At 41.5% G+C, this 23,593-nt stretch overlaps 2 protein-coding genes across 2 annotated transcripts; both read left to right on the forward strand.

Annotated features, from left to right (window-relative positions):
* The first annotated feature begins 6,591 nt into the window (after positions 1-6,591).
* LOC143102840 (ectonucleotide pyrophosphatase/phosphodiesterase family member 7-like) lies at positions 6,592-12,437 on the forward strand. The gene is made up of 6 exons (XM_076266654.1): positions 6,592-6,841; positions 7,373-7,518; positions 8,965-9,597; positions 11,188-11,422; positions 11,945-12,065; positions 12,434-12,437. Exons 1-6 carry the CDS (start codon positions 6,592-6,594, stop codon positions 12,435-12,437), a joined length of 1,389 nt encoding a protein of 462 aa, XP_076122769.1.
* A 6,154-nt stretch (positions 12,438-18,591) lies between these two features.
* cbx2 (chromobox homolog 2 (Drosophila Pc class)) lies at positions 18,592-22,989 on the forward strand. The gene is made up of 5 exons (XM_076265336.1): positions 18,592-18,673; positions 18,759-18,802; positions 19,985-20,050; positions 20,546-20,615; positions 20,701-22,989. The coding sequence occupies exons 1-5, from the start codon at positions 18,602-18,604 to the stop codon at positions 22,135-22,137; spliced, it is 1,689 nt and encodes a 562-aa protein (XP_076121451.1). The 5' UTR covers positions 18,592-18,601; the 3' UTR covers positions 22,138-22,989.
* The last annotated feature ends 604 nt before the right edge of the window (positions 22,990-23,593 follow it).

The raw sequence follows: 23,593 nt of genomic DNA on the forward strand, positions 1-23,593 counted from the left end.
CCATGACTGAAGGGCTCTCTAGCTGCTGGTGCTGTGCTGTGGGGCGAGTGCCGCTGTAACTTTAGCGGCGACTAATCCATACCCTCAGACCTCAGGCCCAATCAAATGCTTCTGAATGCGGGACGGGAGTCAATAGCTGCTTAATCACTAACGAGAGTAATGACAATAACAATGGCAGCCTCTCCCTGCCGACGTAATTAAGAGGAGCAAGAAAGGCATACCGAGGGAGACCGGCCTCCGAGCAAGGCTGTAATTAGTTGATGAGCCGAGGAAGCCATCTTCCCACCAAGATGCAGAAGACGCATTAAAGCGTGGGCCGATTTGCATGATTTTACATGGATGCTGTTTGTGTAATGGACATAGAGAGAAGGGAAGGGGTAGAGTGACAGATTTGCCAGGTGCAGCAGCCTAGGAGGATTATGACGACGTGTAAGTGAGCCTCACCAAACCGATGATTCTTGCGGAAACATTGCCTTGGTGGTAATACAACTGCAAAAATGAGCACCAGTAATAAGTTCAGCTGTAGAAACTGAGATCTAGATGTTTCACCTCTCATGTCCAATCTTTGCTGCGTCTCCACTAAATTTCTCACCACTCCCACAGGCCTTCTTAGCTCCCTCTCAGCTTGCCGTCAGGTGCAGGGAAACAATTTGACTACTCATTTGAAAATGGAGTAAATATAACCCAGCCCTGGCTTTGTTACTCATTCAGAGAGCACTGTAGCCCCGTGCCTAATTTTCCGGTACGTTCACAAAGGCAGAGGGCGTTTCTGTGGAGAGGGGAACCCTGGCGTTTTGCCGTTTCCCTTCACTTCCCCACTCTCCTCATTTCACAGCAATTATCCCCAGTCATTCCGCACACTCTGCCATGAAAAAAGGAAAAAAAACTCAAGGGAAGGACCTCTAATTGCTTTCAAAATGGAAATAAAAAATAATCACACGGCTGCTTTGTCAAAACGGCTCCACTTATTTAGCGTTTGGTGGGGGAGGAGGACTGGGGTAGCAAAGGGGGCAAGAGGTTCATCTAGTTTAGTTCCTTCATGCTGTGGGGGCCATCACCCAAACTCTCCCTGGCTTCTCAGAGAGGAGAAATGTATATATTGTGCCGCTGGAGCATGTCTCTCTGTTGGCTAAAACAACTTGATGGTGGTGAGGGGGTTTGGTGTTGATTCTCTGCGTGTTTCCTGCTGTCTGAGCTGCAGCAAAAATGTTGTGGACAACAGGAGGTAGAGGAACAGAGCATGAGCTCAATATAAGAGAGAGAGAGAGAGAGATTGAAAAGAGGGCAAAAAGGAAGAGATGAAAAGAGAGGTAGAGAGAGGAGGGATAGAAAAGATAACCCATTTTGGTTTTCACTTTCACAGTATATATGGTTAACCATCATATAGGGTTAATTTCCCAAACTGACAATTTGGTGTAACAATCTCTCTCAAAACAGTATTTCTTTATCTATCAGACATTAAAATGTAAAAAATAGGTAATATTATGTCACAAGGGTCTGACATTATGCAAATGCAAGGCAAATGCCACCCCCAGAACTAGGAGTAAGGCGGTTCTCTTTAATTACTACAGAGGGGAGTCGGTACCCCATGTAGCTTGAGAGGATTTCCCCAAGTTGGCTGTCTGGCTCTTTTCTTTAAAACACTTTTATAGACTGACACAGTTAAGAGGGCTGCTTTGTCACTTGTGAAACAGCCTTGCAATCGTCTTTGTAGTCTGAATGCTCTCTGAGCAATGATTAAGTGTAAGGCACAGGGACCAAAATGTCAGCACTGAGCCCCGTTTTTTGAAGTTTAATGTAAAACATAAAGACACAAAGGAAATGTTAATGAATTGTCTGTGGAGAGCGAGATCAGAGGAGTCAAACGAACTCCATATCGCACCTAAAGACCTGGCATTTAATTAAAGCACTTCCTAAAAAAGAAAAAATTTGCTGCCCAGTCACAGCAAGGCTGACAGTGGATTCGCTTGAAGCAAATTAAAGAAATCAATTACTGCCTTTTGAAGATGTAGAAAAAGCAGAACAGCAGAGCCACCCAGCGCCACAGCGAAATACAATGCCAAAAGGAGGGTGAGTCATAGGGGCAACGTGAAGACGACAGCAGAGGGAAGGAGAGAAGGGGAGAGGAGGAAAACCAACGAGGAGAGGAGTAGGGGAAAAAAGTAGTTTATGAGAAAGAAATTCAAGGGAAACATAACTACTGCTGGAGTTTATCATGTCAGCATGTCCTATGAAACGGAATCGGAGAGGAGGAAGTCAGTATGCTCAAGTGGAGCTTCAAATCAGTTTTTGTAGCAGTGCTTCCAGGTTTATGACGGAGTGAGCATGTCTGAAACACTGCCATGCCCAGAGAGAAACACAGTCTCTCAAACACTTTGAACACATGAATGCTAGATGCTAGACACGAGGTACAATCGAGTGAATATACCCGTAATTTCCTGAATATTAGCCAAGGTTTGTACATTGATTTTGCAACATTTCTTCAGCTATAAGGTTAATACACGGGGGTGTGCTATACATGGCAATGCCTTTATTTTCTTCATTTTTCTTCATAATTAAAGAACAATCTCATTCTGATTTCATTGGGCTACTGGTAACTGTGGTTAAAACAGGGGTGCGGTTAATACGTGTTTGTTTTTTTAATTTGCATAAAACACGGTTTATACACAAGCGTAAATTTGCCTATCACAACTCAAAATGCACAGCACTATGTCTATAAGATGAACTAAAACAAACATGTATGGAAAAAAGATTAGAAAGTACAGTGCATAGACAAAAGCAAACTGTTAGGACACTAATCTCGCAATACAAATATTTATCATGACACAGAATTTATCAAAGGGATTTGCTGCAAAAGCACTTCTAAGCAGTCCTAATCTGGGTTTAATTTATTTATAGCAAATTAAGAATAGTTCATTTGGGGAAATAAAGCATTATCATACCACTGGATGTCAGTGACAAATGTGTTTGCCAGCCATTAAGCATAAACGGTGTATAGCCCTATTATAGATTATAGACCTACTTTTATCTCATTTGTAGGTGTTTTAGGGAAAACACATTAAAAGATCATAGTACCTTACTGCAACCCTGCTTTAGTGTTGACAAAAAGAGAATTGGAGTATGATGTAATTGTTCTGTGCAGAGCTATGCCCTCCTACACTTCTTCCCCCAGACCGGAGCTGAGTGGGCACTGTGCTGTCATAGGCAGTGACGGGCACCTTGGCATGGGAAAGCAGTGCCCAAGTGGGCTGACTCCACTGTCGGGGTAGCGGTAACAGCGACCCATTCTTTTGGGGGCTGGGAAGTGTTGACAGGTGTGAAAGAGACACTTCGTCTCTCTCGCCATCATCCCTCGGTCTCTGTCTCCACTCTCTCAATGTTGTCTGTTTTTTTTCTCTCCCTCTCTCTCCCTGCCCTTCTCTCTCTTTCTTTTGCTCTTCCTCTCTTTCTGTCACACACTTTCTTTCTCACGCCTTCTCTCTTCTTTTCACTCACACTTTCTCTTTCTCTCCTTCTCTCTCATCTCTCTCTCTCTCTTTCTCTCCTTCTCTCTCATCTCTCTCTCTCTCTCTCTCTCTCTCTCTCCCTCTCTCTCATCTCTCTCTCTCTCTCTCTCTCTCTCTCTCATCTCTCTCTCTCTCTCTCTCTCACTCTCTCTCTCTCACTCTCTCTCTCTCTCTCTCTCTCTCTCTCTCTCTCTCCCTCTCTCTCATCTCTCTCTCTCTCTCTCTCTCTCTCTCTCTCTCTCTCATCTCTCTCTCTCTCTCTCTCTCTCTCTCTCTCTCTCATCTCTCTCTCTCTCTCTCTCTCTCTCTCACTCTCTCTCTCTCTCTCTCTCTCTCTCTCTCTCTCTCTCTCTGTGAGAGCACCCCTGAAGGAATCTGGTGGCTTTCAGCAGATATGACAGCTCTATGAGATAGGCTGTCATCTGCTGCAGGCTGAGCCCCACTGCGGCTCACACCTCATCAAATTGTGCCAAGCACAAGAAGAGAAGGGGGAGACGAGAGGAGAGGGTAGGAGGTGAAAGGGGCTTAGCAATTGGCACACACTGGCTCCCATACATGCAGAGTGTCAACCAAAGCTGGAGAAAACTACCCACCTCCTCTTACCCCTGACAAAAATAAAACGAGAAAGGGAGAAAGAAAGTCCACATGTTCGGTGCAATAATGCTTAGGTGTGCACAATTCAGCCAGAAGAACATACCTGCTTAGTGCATTACTCTCTGTGACAGGCTGCAAAGCTTATCATTAGACAGAGCCGTAATGGGGTCCTTTCTGGGTGCTATAGGCACCTGCTGGGAACACTGGTCTGACTGTGTGTGCGCACACGTGCATGGGTGTGCATGTGTGTATGTGTGCGTGTGTGTCTGCATGTGTGAAATGTGAACAATAGGGGTCATTCACACTCTAACTGTTTACACACAGCTAAACACACAGCAAGTGAGCTGAAAATCTCTACTTGACCCAGTGATTATGAGCTTGCATACAGTAGAAAGCTTTAGCACATCAAAGCTCTCCAGTCAAGCATGGCAGTCATTTCAACCTCATCAATGGGCTCTCAGGACTGAGACCCTAGAAAGAGTTTGTGCCACTAAATTAAACTCCTCTAGAGCTCTCTGCCTTTGTGATATAGACATGCTCTCTGAATTACATCTGACTGTTTAAAATACAACAATATGAGATGACTTCAAATGTAAACACTTCTACATATAATGCAAGCTTTGTAAGCACTTGCAAGCTTTCTACATCATTTGGACGAGGTTGTGAAAAATGCCTTAGTCGCAGTACATTTGGTAGATTTCCATTGCTGGGCATCCTTGGGGCCATCCCAGCTAAGTGGTGATGAGCAGGAAAAAAACGGTATGGAGCAGGGCATTTGGAAACTTTTGATTCCATTTATCATGAATTGATATTGTAAGTGGCTTTCTGATTATGTAATTGTGGTTACTACTGTCACTATTGTGGCTGTCATATTATTTTTGATGGGGGTTTTTGTAATACTTTTTCATTGGGTGATATATGGTTTGGACAAGATGTGGACTTCAATTTAGGAAAATGTGCAAAATGATGTTAATAATTGGTATGTGCATTACTTTATTGTTGGGTTTTGTTTGACTTTGGACAATATACATAAAGTAACATTTTGTTCCGGACCATTTTTACAGAAACCTGACTTCACTCTACCTGTAGAAGCAGGGTTGATGTAGTGGGATATTTGATAGAGGTGTCAGAATGTCAGGCTGTCTATCTCTGACTGATAGTTTCAGAACCGCTGCTTTAAAACTTCCTTCCCTTCTGAGACTAGGTTAGTCAGCCTTCTATCTGACAGTGCTGCAGTAACAACAAATGGACAGCAGGGAGCACCAGAGTTGAGCCTATGATCTTGTCAGAACTGTGATATGATATGAGGTGCACTGTGGAAAGGGGAGATCCCGACTGATAATTACAAGCACGACAGTGGAGAAGGTCAGATAAAGTTCTTGAGCCTCTGGAAGTTTTTCTTTCTTTCTTTTTTTCCAAATATGGTGTTAACAAGGTTTGGATCTGAGCCCCTCCTCCCTTATTTTTTTTTCAACAGTGTTTAAATTCAGTTGTAAAAAAATCTCACTGATGCCTGATTTTCATGGAGGTTAATAATAATATAAGAAAGCTCATGAATATGAATGAGGTAAATGAGAGGAGATGAATGCTATTTCTTATCTCAATGAAGATTACACATTTCCCTTGAACTTCCATCAAGGACGATAAAAGAGAAGAGATTTGAGAGGAGAAAAAATATGAATTGCCTGCTTGTCAGGGAATTTGATGGACATTGATAAGGCTACATTATAAACCAGTAATTTACAAAGTTCAAATGAGAACACTGTGTATGTGTGAGAGAGAGAGGTCACCTCTAGAGCGTCTTTCTCTCACTGGTCGTACAATCCCCTTAATAACTCTTTTCACCTATAATGACAATTCTGGGATGACAGTAGGGAGGGGGAAAGGAACTGATTATTTTAGTAATAAATCCTGACAGAAAGACGATGGAAATTGCGACTTCCCGATGTATGTGCTAAAGGTGACAACATGCGACAGTCTGCATTAATGACCGTTGTAAATTGCTCACCAGAGTAGTTCCTGAATGGACAAATATTTTCCTTCATTCCAAAGAGATTACATTTTGGAAATAGTCCTGTAATGTCATCAAATGACTGGAACACAGCCATTCAGAATCGAATGCATACAATTTTCTCATGGCCACTATTCCTTCCAGCAGACAAGTCTGCAAGCAGAAAAGTGCTGAGTCGTTGCTTGCACCACCCATCCAGGTACTGTGAGATAAGATAAGCTGGTGAGACTTTGCTTATAAGCCATCAGTGCACGGGAGGATCATGCTCAGGTGGGCTTGAGAAGAAGAGCAATTCTGTTCCAGGCAACCTGCAGAGAAGCCTCAGCGAGGGAAAGAAGGGAAATTGGAGAGTGGAACAAAGCTGAGGTCTCTCCCGCTGTGAGCTGCAACAGCCTTAAGATCTTGTGGGATTGCTGGAGCGATTTTTTGGAGGAAGGTTTTTCCCACACTGTCAATATACTGGTAGACTAAATAAACATCATGCTGTGGACAGTAGGCTTGTGCCTCCTGCTAGCTTCTTCTGGGATAAGCCATCCACTGAGCAGACACAGGCGAAACACTGGAACGAACAAACTATTGCTCATTTCCTTTGATGGTTTTCGATGGGACTATGACCGTGATGTGGACACACCACACCTGGATGAAATGGCAAGAGATGGCGTCAAAGCCACATATGTAACCCCATCTTTTTTTACGATCACAAGCCCCACACACTTCACGCTAATTACAGGTAAAGAGAAAACAACAAAGTTAAGCAATGTGGACATACATTTGAGTATATGCTAAAGCCAGCAGTCAGTCTTAGATTAATTATAGTCATAAATGTTATTTCATAAATAACTATTTCTAAACTATGAATATAATAAGAATATATAGTGACTGTGTACAGGATTATGTTGATTTTCATTTTACATTACACCAATTTGGCACTAATTTTTTTACCACATTTACATCTGTTAATTGTGTTTCTGTTAAGTTTCTAAGTGACAATTCTTTCTATTTGTAACCGTCTTATTTAAGTTCTGCAGAGTTATAGGAGTCCTTTCCCAACTCAAGTCATCTTTGGCGGGTGGGAAATAAATGTGACTCAATAGAAATCCAATTCCTCTAATCTCCAACACTGTTCCAAAGCACCCTGACCAGGAGTGTCACAGCACTCAAACAGGGAATGGTTCGCTGCATTTTTATATGCATTGAGGAGCCTAGAGTGCACCAGACAATGAATACTAAATGCATTGACACTGGAGGTGTCTTTTCTCAGGGCGCTACATTGAGAACCACGGGGTTATTCACAACATGTGGTTTAACACCACCACCTTAGAAAAGAAGTCATACTGGCAGACGCAGTTTGTGAATGAGTATTGGGACAACGGCTCCCTGCCTATCTGGATCACTGCCCAGAGGCAGGTAAGAGCCAAATGGCCATCTCCATTAGTCTTACAAGGTGTGTGTGTGTGTGTGTGTGTGTGTGTGTGTGTGTGTGTGTGTGTGTGTGTGTGTGTATGAATGTGTGTGTGTGTGTGTGTGTGTGTGTGTGTGTGTGTGTGTGTGTGTGTGTGTGTGTGTGTGTGTGTGTGTTAGAGGCCTGCACGGGCCTAAAATTTCAGGCCCGGCCCGGACCCCTGGCAATCAGGCCCTAACCCGACCCTGCCCGACAAATTAAGCAATTACTGAGCCCGAGCCCGTGCCCGACTAAAAGGGTCCGCTATTTAGACATGACAGTTTCCCGACACTTCGGTCGCGTAATAGTTTCTCAGAAAGCCGACTTGAACAATTAAACAAATAATACTTTTAACACACGATTAACCCTTGCAAACACAAGCATTCATGAATTTAATTAAGCCTTAATGTCGAAATAACAGGATGTCGCAAAAGCAGCATGTAACGGACAGCAGGATATATGACATTGGTAAATCTGTATGCGCCGCGGGAGTAGATAAATGAGCAGCACACATGAGCTCCTTGTCCATAGCCAACTTAGTAAGCACCGTGTAAATAAATAAAGGAATTTAATCACTTTGAATTTAATATTTATTAAATAACAATCAAATAAATGTATTGCTCACCTAATAAAGGCAACAAGTGCAAAGTATAGACCGCTTCCAACACAGCCACCGTCTATTAATAGCCTAACAAAGTAACAGAAAACACTCACGTTCTTTGAGTTGCAGGTCCAAATAATCCCAAAACCCGCAGGCAAACCTATTTACAGTCCATCCATGATTGTTCATTTCGCTGCGCTGTGCAGGAAGAGAATCGCGGCCACGGTGAATGGCTTTAGCGAGGTCCACCTCACTTCCAGCGTCCGGCCCCCGGTGCTAAAGTTCCGTTCACTGGGGCTGCTGCTTGCGGGGACACTCAAGACATAGCGCGCAAGTGTAGCAAGCATTGGGAGAGGAACGGAAGTGACTGAACTCACAGATTTTTTTTTTATTACGACGTGCTGCGTAGCGTCTGCTTCCAAAGAAAAAGAGAAATAAAAAGCTGTCCGCGTAAATGTTTTTCTGACCTGAATTCTGACATCATAATTGAAAAAATCATGAATACATAAAACCAACTTTACTAGTGTCAAGCCCGAGCCCTACCCAAGCCCGTGCTATTCATTGAATTTAAGGCCCGTACCCGGCCCGAATTTGCATATTGTGTCGGGGCCCGTCGGATCCCAACGGGCTTGCAGGCCTCGTGTGTGTGTGTGTTTGTGTGTGTGTATGTGTGTGTGTGTGTGTGTGTGTAAATATCTGACATATTCCTTTAATGGCCAATTTTTGCAATGGCCACTACAATCAGAAATGCCAACCACAAATAGCTTCATGCACATTGTCGAATGGCATATCTCTGTTCTTAAATGCTCAGGGTTTGAAGGCTGGCTCTTTCCACTTCCCTGGCACAGCCGCCACCTACCAGGGTGAAATGGTGAGTGTAAGCGAAGTGGAGCCTCCCATTTACAACTACTCTAATGAGACTGTTTGGAAACAAAATGTGGACATGGTCATGGGCTCGTGGTTCCGTGATATGGACCTGGACTTCGTGGCACTGTATTTTGGGGAACCAGACGGCGCCGGCCACAAGTTTGGGCCTGACTCTCCGCAACGAAGGGATATGGTGAGGCAAGTGGACCGCACCGTGGGATACCTGCGCAACTCGGCCAAGAGGCACGGCCTAGCTGACCGGCTGAACGTCATCATCACTGCCGACCATGGCATGTCTACTGTGCAACGCGATGGCAATGTTGAAGAGATCGTCCTGCGAAAAATTCCAAACTTCTCCTTCAGTGATCTGGTTTTCCACCTGGTGGACTACGGACCTACAGGGATGCTACTTCCCAAGGAGGGGCGGCTGGACAAGGTGTACAATGCTCTGAAGGGGGCACACCCACACCTGCATGTCTACAAGAAGGAGGAGATGCCAAGCCGCCTCCGCTTTTCCATCAACGACCGCATTCTACCCATCGTTCTCTGGGCTGACCCGGGATATGTTATTAATGGGGTAAAGTATAAAGACACAAATATTTCTGAAAAAGCAGCAGAGATATACTTAAAACTCTTAACGGTGTACAGTCACACCGGTGTGACGGGAATGTTCAGCATAGAATTTTAGAACCTTGAATTGTTGCGAAACGGAATCTTATGTTACAATGTTCAAAAACCCACACCTTTAAAGGTTAACAAGCATGAGAGTGATAACAAAGACACAAAGAGAAAAAGAGGGAGTGAAAAAGAGTAAGGCATGCTGTGTTGGCACCAAGCTACATTATGCCTGCAGCTAACTGAAAGATGCATGGGCCTCTATGCAGGCAGGAACAGAATTGAAAGTAGTGTGAGGAAACTTTTAATATTTCACAATTCACAGTTTCTAGGACACCAACCCACTCTTCTATGATCCCCAGCCTGTGTCATTATGATATTTCTCCCCAGTATGCATGATAAGTATTCTAATAACATGCCATTCTTCAAAGGGGTCCAAAAATATCGATGGAATTACCAAGTTAATTTGGCTTGCAGCTATGAAGGCAAAAATGGAATCTTTTCGACCAGAAACAAGGAATTAAATTCTAATCTTAATACATTACAATTTTAATCAAGTGCATTATCACCTTCCCAGGATAATCCAGGTTTGGCTGATGGCATGCAGAGTTCTCTATTGCCTCTTGCAGCTTTTCATGCCCCACAATTCCATATTAGTATTTACGTCTCACTGAGCGCACAGTAGTTTTGAAGCTCCCCAAAAAAATACAATATAATTCAATGTGAGGGAATGCTTCAGCCTTTCCAAATCTGGTTATATGAGCATCCATATTTTTTCTCCATTGTGCACCCACACCTGCGTTTCCCAGAATAAAAAAGTACAGTGTATCTACAGGGTATGAATCGCAAACAACAAAGACGTAGCTCCTTGAACCCCTCAATCAAACCACAGTTTATTTCTAGAGGTGGTAATTATGTCTTGTGGTGCGTTTGAGGTTGTGGTGATTAGGTAAGAGCTTGTTCTGGCAGAGAGAGGGAGGTACACCAGCAGTGATGCACATTACAATGAACAGTAAGCAACAGCAAGCAAACCAATGTCCAAATTCTTTATGGTCTTAGTTTTATGTTTATATCTGTACGCCCTTCAACGTTATCGATTTTTTATGATCTGGCTTTCAACAGCTTTAGAGATAGTTAATGAAGGAATGATAAACCATGTAACTGTAAGTCATACTACATATGGTCAGAGTCTCATTATCTAAGTTTTATCTACTTCTGTTAAGAAAATCCTGTATCGTTTCATAGAATAATAAGTGAGGATCACCCAGGTGAGCATGCCACAACTCACTTATCAGTTGGCCAATATCGCCATCTGCTGTTTTAAAAAGATAACAGCAGAGTACAGATAGTGTAAGCAGTAGCATACATTTGCAAACTCCAAAGAGAGAACAATGGATACTCTTTTGGTGAAAAAAAGTATCCATTGTTCTCTCTTTGGTGTTTGCTCATCACTCCTAAGAATCAAATTACTCTGGATTATTTTAGATATTTGTCTTAGTCATGTCTATACATTAGTCTGTGAGTTACATCCTGCTTCCATTTTCACTTGCAGTACTTCCCAGTGCAGTTCAACAGGGGCGAGCATGGTTTTGACAATGAAGGACTGGACATGAAGCCCTTTTTCCGGGCAGTGGGGCCAAACTTCCAGAAGAACCTGGAAGTGGGCCCCTTCGACACAGTGAATATCTATCCACTGATGTGCCACTTATTGGGCATCACACCCGAGCCCAACGATGGGCACCTGGACAACACCCGTCGTATGCTGGTAGCACCACCACCACCAGAAGGTGAGAAATGCCTCCACATAATACAATGAGCTACTTTGTTTAAGTATAGTCAGTACACTTATTCCAATACAACTTGGCATTGCATGCTACTCAACATTATGTGTCCATGTAGAACATTTATGACAGGGTCTGTTTAATGTTACCTTTCAATACCATTGATATTATAAACTTACTGATATTAGCCATATACATTCATTCACTTTGTAGAGCAAATAAGCAAAGCCTAAAGATCAATATAAAGTTGTGGAATAATTGCTTACAATATGTATTTTCTTTTCATTGCACTGCACTAAGGTACAATGTTTTAAGACCTGAATTAGCTCTGTCTGACTTCACAGGGTCGTACTGTTCTATATTTTCTCTCCTCCTATTTTCTCTCTACTCTAAATTTTGACTTGTGCTCTTGATAAACCAAGTAAAACATTTACTCTATGCACCTCAAACTCCAAAGGTCTTTAGATAGGATTACAAAATATCTTCTACTCACAACACAAGCCCTCTATATTCTTCTGCTTTCTTTAGAACCCAAGCGCAGTCCATCCAGCGTTTTCATTGGCATAGGGGCTGTCGGCGGATTTCTGGTTCTGGTCTTTTTTGTTCTTGTGATTTCTAAAGTTCTAAAAAGAGGGAAAACACAGAAAAGGTAGGTATAAAATGAAATACTGCAAAGGAATTAAATGCCCGCACTCTGCTAAAACTCCCATATATTTAATGTATTGCAACGTTTCGACCCGGCTGGGTCTTCCTCAGGCAAATGTCATTTAGCAGTTGACATAAAGCCTTTTCTCTAATGTACTTTTCATCTCCATGTAAAATTGTGTGTGGGATTGCTCTGAGGTGACATACTACTTGACAAATTATGTCATTGTGGGATAATGTAATAATGTAATTGTATTACTTTGTTAGCCATGGTGTTGGACTTTTTCTATTTTCTTTATTTTTTGTGGGTAAACTGTATATGTAACTTCATCACTAATTATCTTATGTGGTGACACATGTGTGATGGATAAGGTGATACTTAGGCCTTGGCAATTAGTGTGAATGGGCTCAGCTGATGAATGATCAGCTGAGCAGGTATATGTTCTACTTATACGCTTGAGCCACTGCTAAATGACATTTGCCTTAGGAAGACCCAGCCGGGTTGAAACGTTGCAACACATTAAATATATGGGAGTTTTAGCAGAGTGCGGGCATTTCATTCCTTTGCTGTTCTAGTTCCATTTGCCCTGCACCTCAACGGTGGGGATGTGCACACTTCCACTACTACTCATAGACTGTATATACAGTCTATGCTACTACTCAATAAAATGAGATACACCAGGGCCACCATTATTTAGCAATATAGACAATACATATTTTACTAAAATAATAACATGAAAGATTCTGCGACACCTCTCCCTGTAGACTGTTTAAATGTAACTGCACTGACACATATCAATGACATGACAGTTATAGGCTGTGATTCATGGTGAAAAAGGCAATTACAGTTGAGAACAGAGAATAGAATATGAAAAAAAAACCTCTAAAAACTTCTAAAATGCTAATTCTAAAAATACTGGAATATCAAGTGACGCAAAGCATGCACGTCCAAGTTTAACTAATCTTAGAAAGCAAACACTCAGGTCAGGTAAATTCAGTACATTGTAGCCACATATTATACAAATAAAATATATTATTATTACATGGCCATTCCAAATTCAGTCTTGGAGTCGTTTCATTCCCATGTTCAACTTACTATGGCCCATGAGCTATTGATCATTTTACCACACATTAACTCATGACCACCCATTGCTAACATATAGGCCTAGACACATACGTGTGACTTTTATATGTGTGACTTGTTTGTTTGTTATAGGTTCACATTACTAATCATCATTATAACTATTTTAAGTTCAGTTTAACTAGTGAATGACCAGAATTATGTTCATGTACAATTAGGAAAGTTTCTAATTAGTATTGTCTGAGTGATAGTGTATAACAACAAATACAAATACAAAATGAATGTCTGCATCTTAGTCTGCTGTTGAAATATGTATGTATATATATATATATATATATATATATATATATATATATATATATAATTATTATTATTATTTTTATTTATTTTTTTCAATTTCAGGATTGAGGATGGTGGCCACAAAGAGGACAACACAATTATAGAACATACAAATATGTAAAAGCTACAAACTTTTTTACCTGAACCTAGGAAAAAGAGAATCAATGACACACCTATGGATGAAACACAAGACAGTATGCTCTAAATTTTAGATTTAAAATCCTGAGGAAGACGCACAACTGTACATTAAAGGGGTGGTTCAGGATTTTGGACATAAGACCTCATTTCCAAGTAAGCAAGTGTGATATTTATCAGTGGAGACCGTTTTCAACACGTTTCATCCAGTCCTTGTAATTGCAGAGTTCGCAGGTGCTAGGCTAGCGCAAGTCAACGGTATGTGCTAGCCTGCCACTAAAGACAGTCTTACCCACTCCAAAGTACACCCGAGGCAAATTCCAGACAATCGATGTAAATGTCTGTGTTGATAGAATAGTGTAAGAAATACAACTACCCTCGCATCGCGTTGCAATAGTTATACTTTGGTCCCTGAAGTTGGTAGTAGTCATTTTGCATCTCAGCAGCGGACTGATATTACCAAGGCTACTACTAAGTATCCCCATTGGAGTACGCTTTACTGTTTACTTTTCGGCGCAGTACTACTAACCGGAGCAAGTATAATTCCGTCGTGGTAAGAAACAAGTCCCTCAAAATGTAATGCGATCGTTGAAATGCAAGGATAGAATAACGTTAGAAATAACAGTATCAATACAGACATTTACATCGATAGTCTGGCGTTATAATTTATTTGCCTCGGGTGTACTGTGGAGTGGATAAGACTGTTTTTAGTGGCAGGCTAGCACATACCGTTGACTTGCGCTAGCCTAGCACCTGCGAACTCTGCAATTAGAAGGACTGGATGAAACGTGTTGAAAACGGTCTCCACTGATAAATATCACACTTGCTTACTTGGAAATGAGGTCTTATGTCCAAAATCCTGAACCACCCCTTTAAGTATTTGCACAAGAAAATGTAGTATGATATCAATGAAAACACATAGCCTGTGCACAGCCTGTGCTAAAGGGACATCCCAAGTATTTTCACAATGTCAATTGACAAACTGATGCAAGAAAGAAGATGGGGAGCTGTGGGAAGCCAGGACTGTAATCACATTGTCACAATTGCAATTTATTTATTCAAATCATCATAAATTCAAGCACATTATATTTATAATTTTGCCAGCCTGCAGGCCTTCAAGAATTTCTGTTAGTAGGCTTATGCCTGTGTCTGTACCATTCCTTTCAATTATTAAAAATATAACCACTATGTATAGGCCTAACCATTTCACTAAACAGCAACAGTAAATTTCTGAGTTTTCTTTTGAGTATTATTTGTTAAAATAAATATACTTCTGATATATTTTGTCATTCTTATTTGTTCATAATGTCTAATTACTTATGCCATACAAATTATAATGTTTAGCCTACATGTAATGCATGGTTGCCAACTTTGGGTGTTTGGCTGGAGTGAGATTTTGTGAAGTCATAGTGCGTGTGCATTAAATTTTTCCCTAAACCTAATTTTAAAAATGTCTGTCCCCAGACTTTTTTGCTATGTACAGTATAATCCATGATTTAAATTTCTTCAAAATGTACAATTATTGATTGCACTTGAAAACAAGACCAGTGTTTTAACCCTGTGGCATGGAAGGATTATGAGCCACTGGGCCCCTGGGCACAGACATGAAAAGGGCCCCCCTGCCCACCTGAAAAAGGTAGTAGCTCAGTAGAAAAAAATGAAAAATAACCCCTTAAATTATGACTTCTGGTGAGTTTTGTGGAAAGAAATGGACAGATTGAGACTTATGAATGTGTGTATGAGTGTACGTATGTATCAGGGATGGAAATAGCCTAAAATATTTTTTTCCACCATTGTGGCTGGTGGATTCCAAAGTCTACCAGCCACTAGAGATACAGTATGAACATTTGATGAAAAATCATGACCAAAATTATCACGGTTATTGGTATTGCAATATGATTAAAATGTGGTGACTTTTCTTCTAAACCTACCATCAATGTTGGACAGAACTCATAATTGGCCTGCCCTTCATGCCCAGTAGCAACAAATCTAAAGATCAACAGAACAGCTATAGTGTCATAAAAGTGGTGTGGCTCCTTTATGACCCAATCCACTGGTGTGAGTTCTGGAGCCATCCAACTTTATCTAACTCTATACTATCCTACATCATCTGATTTTAATATTATGTCTAGGCTACAGTATATTTAACATTTATTTTCTATTTGGCCTGTTATGAAATTATGCATTGACCAATATAAGCACACTTTTTAAGACACTTAAATACATGCATGCTTACCATTTTGTGAAAACAAATCATTATGGCTACATGACAAACTCTTAGCCATGAGCTATATATCCTCTGATTTTAATATTTACACATATGTAGGTATTTAAGCACAGCTCAGTTTTAAGACAATTGGAGACCATATAGAAATTTGCTACCATTTCAAAACCGGATTACTCTGGAACGCTTATTGTACTACACCTTTGTGTTCGGTAAGGTCTGCTGTTTATTCTGGTTTACGTTTTGTCGTGTGTGGAACGAAAAGTTTGTGAGATATTCCTCCTATAGGAATTGAAATGAGCGCAGAGCTATAGTAGTCTAATATGATTATTTCTTGAAAGTTAATTTATTTTTCTCGCTAACCTTTTATCGCACCTTATAAAAGATGAGAAAAAGTTATTTCATGTGATGTCTGTGAGGCTACTTCGCGAGTAGTTCCTAGAGAAGAATGGGCGGCCACACTTTATGTCGGTCTGCCTCGTGTCTATAAAGCAGCGTGTTCCGTGAAGGTGCCGCCGACCGGATTAAAATAGCCTAGTCAGCGAATCAACAATCAGAGAAAACTGCGCTGAGAACGTTGTAGGCGGATATTAGACCTATACCTGCTGTTGGTCTAGACATATGTATGCCTTAAACTCGTATCCTGTCATTTAGAAACAATGCTGTGGTCTAGTCTAGTCATCAACAAAAAATGAACGGATTGCAAAAAAAACTAGAAAATGTAATTTCGAGGAAATTACCAGTGCATGAAAATATAAATATACTGTATATTAACATAAAATGCAAAACAAAATTTTATTTGGAAACAGTTGGCAGGAGTCATAGTTGATAACAACTGACAGTTAAAATGTCTAAACAGTTAAATAGTTGAGTAGTTTAAATAGTTAAATTATTTAATAGTGAATTATTGTAGTGAGGACATTTATTTTGAAACAGTTGTGGGCAGAGGAAATAGGAACAGAAACTGTAGTCTTAATAGAGCCAGATTGTATGCTTAAAGCCTGAGACAGAGTATAGTTTAAACGTTGAATTTAGATAGTGTAATGGATGTTGATAGACAGAAAGTTTAATGGATGTTGATAGGCAGATTGTTTAATGGGTGTTGGTGGATAGTTTAATGGGTGGATGAGTGAATGGTTTGAAGAGGATGAATGGATAGAAAGTTGGATGGAATGTGCCTTATATCTATGGAGAGACTCAATGGAGAGTTGGCCTAGTTAAGCAGAAAGCAGTTGATACAGGTGCAATCAGTTTAACTGGCCCTTTGATGGGTCCTAGTAGTGAGCAGCTGGAAGTTGATACAGGTGCAAATCAAGTTAATTAGCCCATTGTGATGTCATCAGCCCATGTTAAGTCTATGGGGAAAAATAAGCTTGTTTTTTATTAATATCTCAAAAAGTATAAAGTTTACAAAAGTGAAAAATACATTCCCCACGTGTCCTTTTCAAGACCGTTACAAATTTGAACGAAGTTTCTACGTTAAACGGTTAAAGCTGAATTAGATGCCGAAATTTGGTGGGAAGAAGAAGAAGAAGAAGAAGAAGAAGACTTCGGATAACAGAACAGTGCATTTTCATGCACTGTAAAAACAATGGATTTGGCGTGACATTTCTTGAGTGTGCGTAAGAGCGTGAGATTGGTGTTGAAAGCGTGAGTGTCACGCCGGATGCGTGAGAGTTGGCAACCCTGTGTAATGGATGGTCGACAAAAATGCACATAGGCAGATAAAAAACAAAAAGGTGAAGAAGTAGCCTAGGCTTAGAAAGTGATTTTAAAGAGCTCCCCAGCTCAATTTAAAGGAACCATATGTAAGAAATGTATTTCAATTAATCATAAAATGGCCCTGATATGTCACTAGACATTAAGAAATCATGTTCATTTCAAATACTTATATCACTGATAGCAGTAGTCCTGCCAGGATATTGTCATTTAAAAAGTGAAGTTGCAGCCCTCAACTGATGTTGATGTTGTGTTTTGTCATATCATGTTGTGTTTTGGCCTGATGCGCCACCCTCCACCTATCTACTAATCACAAAGTCAGTAGTGTTTCAGCATTCCAGGTTGGCCACCTCGAGTCAGGGGGGAGGGGGAGGGTATACAACGCTCTACAGTAATTTGAAAGTGATTGCAGTACCAGTTTTGGCCACAATCTTACATATGGTTCCTTTAAGTTGGTTGCTGATTCCATTAAAGCAACACCAAAGAACGTTTCCTCTGTCGCACGCACGCTATTTGTTTATCCAGCGCTGGCTTTGCAAATAAAGATGTCCACAGACAAGGTAGAATATGTTGCATGATTTTATGAAAGGACGATTTATTGCGACATCAGATGCAAGTCAAATCTGTAGTTTCTTATGTCTCATTCCATCGACCTACAGATCCGCTACCCGATCTGGCAAACTTATATTGCGGTTACTGATAGAGGGCCGCGAAGCGAATGCAGAAGTGCATTCACCCTGTTAGAAGCTGAAACGATTTTGGAAACATTATTTTAAGGTACAAAAGCTTTAGGAGCTCTGTGTTGAAATAAATCAAAGAAAGAACGGAAAGAAAGAAAGAAAGAAAGACAAAAAGAAATAAAACTTTAATTTTACAATCGCCGATTTACTGCATGCAGATATTACGCTAACTGAAAGCACTATACACGATCGGTGACGTCGCACATGAACGGTATCCGATAAGGGACATGTTGTGTTTGCGTTTCTTTCCTCCCCCTTTTCCTTTTCTTTCATACAAGGTCTCAGAGAAGGCTACCGCAGACATGGAGGAGTTGAGCGCCGTCGGAGAACAGGTTTTTGATGCCGAATGTATTCTAAATAAACGACTACGAAAGGTCAGGCAACTCACGTTTAGTGCACATAGTACAATACCGGTACACAATATGAAGATAAATGTCTAATGTACGGTTGATTTTGCAGGGAAAGTTGGAATATCTGGTGAAGTGGAGAGGCTGGTCATCCAAGTAAGTAGGCTACAACTGCTGGCTGCTGCAACTGCGGGTAGACTCAAACAATGAAAACAACAACAACGTGTCGCTTGTTGCTTCCATGGCGTTGAGAATGGTTAACTTCGTCCAGCGCCCATAACTGATTTGTATGATTTGCTGTGAAACAGATTGCAGCACGTAACGTATTGCACGTAGGCCTATTGGTTTATTTTTCGATTCATCGCTATTGTTCTTTGTCTAAAGTTTTCAGAGAAGCCAGAGCCTTTCACTTGTTCCTTAGGCTACACTGAACAACAGAGCCGTGAATATGTTTTTTTTTTCACTATAAATCGGCTCCGCCGCAACATAGCCTACCGATCAATACATCTAATGTTGTTGAGCTGCGTGTAATTACAGCGCTATTAAAAGAGTAGCTATTGTATCATACATTTTGTGAAATAAATTACGAGTAGACATGTCTGACCGTAGGCTACTAAACGAAAAAATAGCCACAGCCTAGTTGTCCGTTCCATTACTTAATGGCGTAGCCCTCTTTAATTTTAATAAATTCGTTATTTTTTAAACACAAGAGCAGACACACGCCTTCGCTCTGCCCACTCGCATTGGGCGCTTTTGCTAAACTCCAGCTGTCCCTGTACCCGCGGGTAAACCTCGACACAAACGCCTTCTCGTTTCAGTCAGTGCCCTCTCTCTTGTCTTTTCTACTACATTGTTGCGGATAATCCCTTTCTATGGACAACATGTCTGTCAATCAACCCGGCCTTTGTGCAATTCCACCCGCCAAACCGCTAATTTAATCTTATTTTGTCGCATGCGTAGCCTAGTGAATACACTATTAGGCCGAGGATACTTGGTATTTTTCACCTCTGGTCAAGCCTAGTGCATGTTAGCGGCCTACACGTATGCTAGATTGCCATGTCTAGTATCATGAGTAGCCTATGAAATGTTTTGGGGGAAGTTATACGTTTATGGAGTAGGCTTACCTTTTATTTTTACGGGAGAGCATATCTAATTGAGAAGAGCTAACTGATTGTGGGTTTTACTTACTCAACTGCCTTACTAGAAGAATAATGGAAATAGTATAAGGGCAGGAGTGAGAAAAAACCTTCACGAGTCACAATGCAGCCCAGCTCAAAACTGTCACTGACTGCCATGGTTGCTGCAAGTTGCTCTAATCACTTTCATTATCTGTTTCAGGCACAATAGCTGGGAGCCTCAGGAAAACCTCCTTGACCCAAGATTATTGGCTGCATTTAACAAGAGGTGAGCTACCCCCACCCAACCCCACACATGCAAAGAGCCCTCCCCTCGCCAAGTGCAAACAATGTGCCTGGAAACGCTCTAGCAGGCGTTAACAGCACCCCAGTTTGTGGTGCCAGTAGATGTGCACACTGTTTACAAAGATGGGTTCCATGAATTGTAATGAAATGCTTTACTTTTAATTGATTCTAAGCTAAATAATTGTGACGGACAGAATTGTTTCTAGCAAATGTGCCCCAGAAAGAAAATGGAAAATAGTGAAAGCAGGAAGTGAGTAGGTTGTTATGGTCGTTTAGAGAAAAGGAACTGGATTTCAGCAGGTGTTAGCATATTATTTCACTTGAAACTGCTTGGGGAAATATAAGGGGAATTTATACCGACCTTACTTGTAGCATTTATGTTAAAACATAATGTCATGGTGTTTTGTTTCATTTGCAAATACAAAGTCATTTCAAAATGACTGTGGCTAAAGCAGTGCACCTTTTTGTACATTCACAGTGAACAAGAAAAAGAGATGTTATACCGCAAAAAAGGCAAAAGGCCGAGAGGACGACCTCGAAAAATTGTGGTATGTACATGTAATAAATCACTGCCAGTGGAATATATTTTGAAATGCCTAGGCAAGGTGATAAAGTCTTTGATCACCTCTACAGGAAACCGTTCCAGAAGTCACAAAGTCCAGCAGCTCCTCATCTTCCTCCTCCTCTTCTGATTCTTCCTCCTCGTCGTCTTCATCCTCCTCCTCAGAAGACGATGATGAAGATGAGAGTGACAGAAAGGCCAAGCCAGCACCTCGCCTTCGGGAACTTCACCCTGTGCCCCAGAAGAAGGCACAGATTGTAGTGGCCAAGCAGGAGCCAGTAAAGAAGAAGCGGGGCAGGAAAGCACTGCCACCAGAGCTGAGGGCCCTGCGCCAGGGCAAACCTCCCCGCAAGATCATCAAGCCATCAATCAAGGACTCTCTCGCCGAACTTCGGCCGAACACAATCAAGAAGCCTCTGCAGCCAGCCAGTTTCACTTACCCGGGCATGGGCCGGAGTGCCAACCGGGACTCCCCGGGGCTGCACAGCCGAGGTGCCTTTAGCCAGAGTGGCGCTGTTAAACCGTCACTAAGCAGCATAGGTCCTGGACGATCTCTGGGCCCCACTTCGCCTTCTTTCAACAGGCTTCCACAGGGTAAGGGTGCTCCCGACTTCAAACTATCAGTGACTGAGTCTGGCAGCGGTGCTGGGTTAGACTTGAAATCATCATCAACGTCATCATCATGCAAATCACCAGGTGTTGCATCCCTGAATTTACACAATTCCAAACTCTCCACCAACACCAGCAGCAGCAACAATCAGGGTGCTCCTCAGTCTGTCTTGGGATCTCCCAATGGACAGAAAAAGCACAATGTTTCCTCTGGACAGACCCCTCTGCAGAGGCTGCCTAGCAATAAAACAACAGCAGCATCCTTCCCTTCTGTGAGAAGTCCCAATATGAACATGCAGGCACTAAACCTGCAGAGTGCGAACAAGCCGTTGCAATGTGGTGGGACGGCAGGAAATGGAAACGTGGCAGGAAGCAACTTTAGAGGCGCTGCCAAACCGGCACGAAAGACCCTCATTGGCAAAGAGCAGAGCCTTCAACCAGCCATTGCCAGTTCAGGTGCACAGCAGCCCAAAAAGAGCCAGCCAGGAGGGGATAAAATCAAAGCCGAGGACACCAATGACTTGGGTCCCGTGACGGAAAGGTCAGCAAAGAGGCCTCCAAACAGAGTGGAGAAGAGTCCATCACTGAAACTACCCACAGAGATCAGGGAACCTGTGGGCAAACGCGAGAGGTCGTCCTCTAAGGACGGAGGAAAGGGAAAAGTTCTGTGCGAGATGAGCACTGGCGAAGAAGGGAGCAGCTCCGACTCTGACCAGGATTCCCCATTCCCCAGCAATGGGCAGGACTTGTCCATTGCTGTCCAAGCAAGCCAGGATTGGAAGCCAACCCGAAGTCTGATCGAGCATGTTTTTGTCACGGATGTCACGGCCAATCTTGTCACTGTAACAGTAAAGGAGTCACCAACCAGCGTGGGTTTCTTCAGCATCCGAAATTATTGATTTAAATGGCCATGTAGAGGAGTGATTTCCCCCCCCCCCCCCAAGCAGTGAAGGAAAAATTGTATGGCTAGTTCAAATGGCAAATACACCAAGGTTAAGTGGTAGTAGAATGTCTACATATCTACTCTGAATGAATAACATGTTTACATAGGCCTTATTTTATTCAACGTTGGGATGGTCTGTACGTCACCTGCCAAATTACACCTTGGTCTTCCAACAAGGAAGATGTTTGTTCATGGGAAAACTCTTCTGGGACATATTTTAATCTACAGGTAGCGGTTGAGCCAGAGAACAGTCTAGGTAATGTTCCCTGAATCCTTTTATTGTAGTAAAATATATATATATCTATATGAATAAGAAGAGCTACTAGCATCAAGATGCGAGACATTCAATATAAAAAAGTGAATTGATGTGTACAACTTTGATTCAATGTTTCCTCGTAGAATTTGCATAAACAAGCTTTGACATTCAATCTGTTTGTGTAGAGGACTCTTGTATATGTAATGCCCCAAAGAAACAAAGCTCATAAGAAAGCTTACCAGCAGTGTGGCTTGAATATGAAGCTGCTGCAACTTACTTCGTACACTGACCACCCCATGTTTTAAACAGCTACAGTGTTCTCTCATGGTTTTTTGGTTGGACTGAAGCATCATGGTTGTTTGTGCGGTTTGCCTTAAATGTTTATTTGTATAGACACAATCCTTTTCTGAAGACACTTATGGACATGAAACTGTTGAAACAAGTTAAATTCAGTGATGGAAAACACCACTTTTATCTTAATTTATTATAATGTTCTCTTTTTACCTGCCTTTTACATTTTCTTTTAAAAAATAAAATTTCTGCCTTTTTGTACACTATTTTCATCTTGAGTGCATTGCAGTGAAGATTTAACACATAGGAATAGGAAACTTTAGTGAATTTGCTTGGATTTGACAATGGTTTCACTTGATGATTATAGATATTGCTTTAGTCTCATCTGAAAGTTGACAGTTGCTTTAACACTGTTAGAGTCTCAACTGAAAGTACCTTATTGTTGCTAATTTACCTTGTGGTCTAATTACATCACTAACATTTTTTACCTTGTTATAACTAGTGAAGTGAAAAGAGCATATTAAATACTAACTCATGGTGGCATACCAACGTCCATTACTAATGCCCATTCAATTGGATAATGTATTTTTTTTTTTTTACTTTTTTCCCCAAGCAAATTATTGGAAGAGGCCCCTTTTGTATTTTTACCTAACCAACTCCTGTTTGGATAAAAATGAACAAAAATAGCGATAATGCAGCCACATTGTTGTCCTTGGTACGATATAAGTTTGGTTCCATGGCACTGCAACCGCAGTTAAAGAAGTGCCCCTTTCAAAAACAACTGAGGTACAGTGTGAAAGTATCTACTCAGGAGAATACTTATTTGAGAAGAAGAAACAGGCAAGCTGCAGTCTGCCCTGAGGAC

This window comes from Alosa pseudoharengus, unplaced genomic scaffold (genome assembly GCF_046254945.1).
Source record: "Alosa pseudoharengus isolate Yale_2024_CS ecotype anadromous, Long Island Sound unplaced genomic scaffold, YU_APseudo_1.1 YU_APseudo_1.1_scf_4, whole genome shotgun sequence".
Classification (NCBI taxonomy): Eukaryota; Metazoa; Chordata; class Actinopteri; order Clupeiformes; family Clupeidae; genus Alosa; species Alosa pseudoharengus.